General features: G+C 29.2%; 1 protein-coding gene across 1 annotated transcript; it reads right to left on the reverse strand.

Moving 5' to 3' along the window:
• Positions 1-2,962: 2,962 nt before the first annotated feature.
• Positions 2,963-3,936, reverse strand: LOC140816699 (zinc finger protein GIS3-like). Its single transcript, XM_073176109.1, has one exon. The coding sequence runs from the start codon at positions 3,823-3,825 to the stop codon at positions 3,133-3,135; it is 693 nt and encodes a 230-aa protein (XP_073032210.1). The 5' UTR covers positions 3,826-3,936; the 3' UTR covers positions 2,963-3,132.
• Positions 3,937-4,159: the final 223 nt, after the last annotated feature.

Here is a 4,159-nt window from a genome sequence, read left to right on the forward strand (position 1 = left end):
GAAACTCAGTATTCTAGAAAGACAACTCTTATGCAAAATCTTATCATAAAAGAAAATAATTTAGGAGATAAATCGTGTATTGTAAAGCAAGGCGCATCTATATCTATATATATAAAAGTAGAGTTTTTGTTAAAAATAGTAATTTCCTGCCAAAATGTCGTTTCTAAAAAAGAAAAGATAAATCATTAATATTGAAATATGTGTACTGGAATAAATGAAAACTTCATTTATTGCTTGCATAGAAACTAATATCTATTGAAAACATAACTACATTAAATTTTTTGTATTGATTATATCAATCAATTTAATTTGTAATATGATTTTGTGTTAATATTATATTTTAATTTTTATTACAAAATTTAAATAAAAATGATTGCAATGTTCAACATCACTATATATATATATAAATATAAATATATATATATATATATATATATATATATATATATATATATATATATATATATATATATATAAGCAGAGTTTTTGCCAAAAAATAAAAATTTTTCGCCAAAATGTCATTTCTAAAAAAGGAAATATATATCATGAATATTGAAATATGTGTACTGCAATAAATAACCACTTCAATTATTGTTGCATTGATTATATCAATTCATTTAATTCAATTGGGAATTTAATTAAAGGTGTATATTAATCGAATGGAATTTATGTATATATGTTTTTTTATTTTTTTATTCCAACTGAACCTAAAACTCTATTGAAACATAAACTATATTAAAAAAAATTTGAATTGATAATATCAATAAATTAATTAAAAACTGTATAACTCAAATTTAAAATACAAATGATGCAATGTTTAAGTATCACCATGAGGAAAATCATTCAAAAATACCTTTTGCTATTTTAAGTAATTTCTTCCAAATTATACTAAAAAAGAAATACAATATTTAAATAGTTTAATTTCATTTTTCTTAAACATAAAATTTGTTGAGTATTAAAAGATATCACTACAACAAGGTTTTCCAAATGGAATTAAATTATCATTTAATAATCATAATTTTTTTTATTCCAAATGCATATTATTTCGATATTACCTTAATTTGAAAAAATTAATGTATTGTAGTTTTCTTCCAAAACCATATGTATATTGTATATCTTCAATTTTCTTCTTAAAAATTCAAATAAGACAGCACAAGAAAATTAAAAGAGATAGATTCAAAAAAGTTTTAAATGAACATTAAATTACCCTCAAATCTCAATAAACATGTATAATACACTCAATAATCAGAAATGTTGACACTCAATGCATGGAATTCGAGATTTCCATAATTTCAAAGAGTTAATGTATGATATAATTTTGCCAAAAGCATCCAATGTATAATTTTTGTCCATTTGGGATTTCTTATTTGAATTTTAAATTATAAATAATGCAATATTGCATATTATATTAAAAACCAATTTTATTCTATTTATCTTACTAAATTTATATACTCCAAAATTGAATTCTGAAATGACTCATCTTTTCGGCACTATATCTGAGTTGAATCCTTTCAAGATATAATGTTCGTTTAAATTTAGAGTTGTTCGTTGTTATGAACTACCTACATATGGACACAATGAGACATTAACTTTGAAATCTGACATTCGTGATCGAGAAGCAAAAAATATTATTCTTCTATTTCTACAAAATTTTAATTATTACGTATTTACTAATGTGATAATTTTCTTCTATATTACTAAGTTCATGCATACATGATAGTAAAAAACGTCCCGTAATGAAATTGATTAAACCAATTCTAAATAAAGTACACATCTTATTAGGAGACACATTATAAAATTTATTGGCATTGTTTTGAAATACACATAGTAAATGTTAATAAAATAATTTTTCTGGTTTATACATAATTTATTTATAATCGCATATTTCATTTTTCTTTAGGAATAATAGGTTGTTGTGTATATTATGAAGAGATTTTTTAGATAAAATCACAACTCATTTGGATAAAGATAATGATGAAACAATTATTGTTATATTCAAATGTGTCAAACACGTGTCATGTCACAAATTTGTCTGTGAACGTTAATTTAAACGAAATTGTTGAATTTTTAAAAAGTATTTATCATTAATTTTATTGCGTTTGATTTAAAAATATTTTTTATCACATATTAAAAAATAATAATATATAGCTTCTCAAAAATTAAAAAATTAAATATGTATTAAGGTTGGTGGTCGACATCAATATACTAAACACGATAAGCATTATGTCATTGTCATAGACTAACACAATTTAAAATTTTGATATATGATAGTGATTATTAGACAAAAAAATTAATCGAAAATGCGTTGTATTTAAGAAAATTTTTTAAAATCAGCGAAAAAATAGTTTTTATAATTATATTATTTTTTCAATTTAAATGTCTATTCATTTTTCACTAATTTTTAATAATATCATCTTGTGGAACGCACGAGTTAAATACTAGTTTCCTTTAAATACTCACTATTATCTTTAGATTCATTTTGTCATATGAGTTGAGTTATTATAACTAAAACAAATAGTTTTTTTTTAGAAGTTTGAATAAAAAATTGAAGAAGTTGATACTAAGAGTTAGAATAGGCAAAGTTTAAGTCTACTGAAGTGGGTGATTATAGAAGTTATATGTATCAAAGTCTTTTAGTGAATATCTTTCGAAAACAGATAAAGAGAAGATGTAGAAGGATTTTAGTTTTCGAACTTCCAGAAACTACTATTTTACATTTTATTCTCTTCGCACTAATTTCAATTGTTTACAAAGTTTAGGTGACTCATTCCACATTGATTATATTAGTTTTTTGCTAAACTTTGAAGGGCAAAAAAGACTTCTGTTATCAACATACGTAAAGATTGTCATTTTACAAGAAATTTGTGAATTGTTTATTCACCTTCTCTGTATACTTCGATTGAAAAAATTACGAAACATGATTAATGGATTTGAAATACATCGATTTAAAAATATTATTCGTAAATTAAGTGATTCACATTATATTATTTGAAATTCTTTGCTACTTCGCGAACCCCTCAGTCCAAATGCGACAAAAAAAATTAATTAATAAATAAGAAAATGTACAAATTCAACTAAGGCCAAACTAGAAACGGATCTGCAGCTGATTAACCAAGCCGAGTCGGTAACACTCTACGGCGCGGCTGGAGCTAAGCTGAGGTGCAAATCGAGGCTCAACGAGTCATCAAATGTGGGCCCATCATCCACTCTCGAAAACCTACTCAATGAAGGCCCATCCAATCTTCCACTGTGGGCCTTAATCTGCTGTTGAGGCCCAATATTATTAACGCTTGACTCCCCCGCGTGCGATATACTCCCCACACTCCTCCCTCCCGTCGAACCCGGAAACACACCCCCATGCGACACCTGGAAGGGCGCCGCCGCTCGTGGGACGTAGACCCACGACGGCGACTGCCCAACCACCGAGGGGACTACCACAGATCCGGCGGGGGCGAGAAGATGGGTCGACGGAGTGAAGGCCGAGATCATGGGGTTGCGCATGAAAGAGACAGCGGCGTTTCGGCTGGCCTGTATCTGGGCACGCTTGAGCTGCTGCCGTTCTTTCTTGTGAGCGTTCTGGTGGCCGCCGAGGGCCTGCGAGTTCACGAATTCGCGGTAGCAGTACTGGCACTCGTACTTCCGCCCATCAGACGCCGGGAAGCCACCGGATTCCGGCTGAGCTGCCTCGTTTTTGGCGGATTCGACTTCAAGTTCTTGATCTTGATCGGCTGTCATGTTGAAGCCGAAGAGTTTCAAACGGCCATTATTGGTTGTGATATTGTTGCATGATTTGTTTTGGTAGTCTAGCTCGGCCATTCTGTACATACTGTTATTCTTTAGGTGAGAAAGAGAGGACTGTGTCGGAGTTCAAAGCCAGTGAGACAGAAAAATGGCTGCCTAGGACAGACAGTTCTTGCGATCGGGAGGGGGTATTAATACAAGCTCACAGGATTTTGAAATTATTTAAACCTAAATTAAAGTTTCCTATAGATCCTTTATTATTTATATTTATTTTATTTTTGACAATGGGGCCTTATATATAATACCATAATTCTTATTTTTATTTGGGAAAATATCGGTTTAGTCATCTGATATATCCTATTTACCGACAAAATATCATCATTTATCATTTGATATGTTAGTATTTTCTGATGTCAAA

The sequence above is a fragment of the Primulina eburnea genome, chromosome 16 (genome assembly GCF_022965805.1).
Source record: "Primulina eburnea isolate SZY01 chromosome 16, ASM2296580v1, whole genome shotgun sequence".
In the NCBI taxonomy this organism is placed as follows: domain Eukaryota; kingdom Viridiplantae; phylum Streptophyta; class Magnoliopsida; order Lamiales; family Gesneriaceae; genus Primulina; species Primulina eburnea.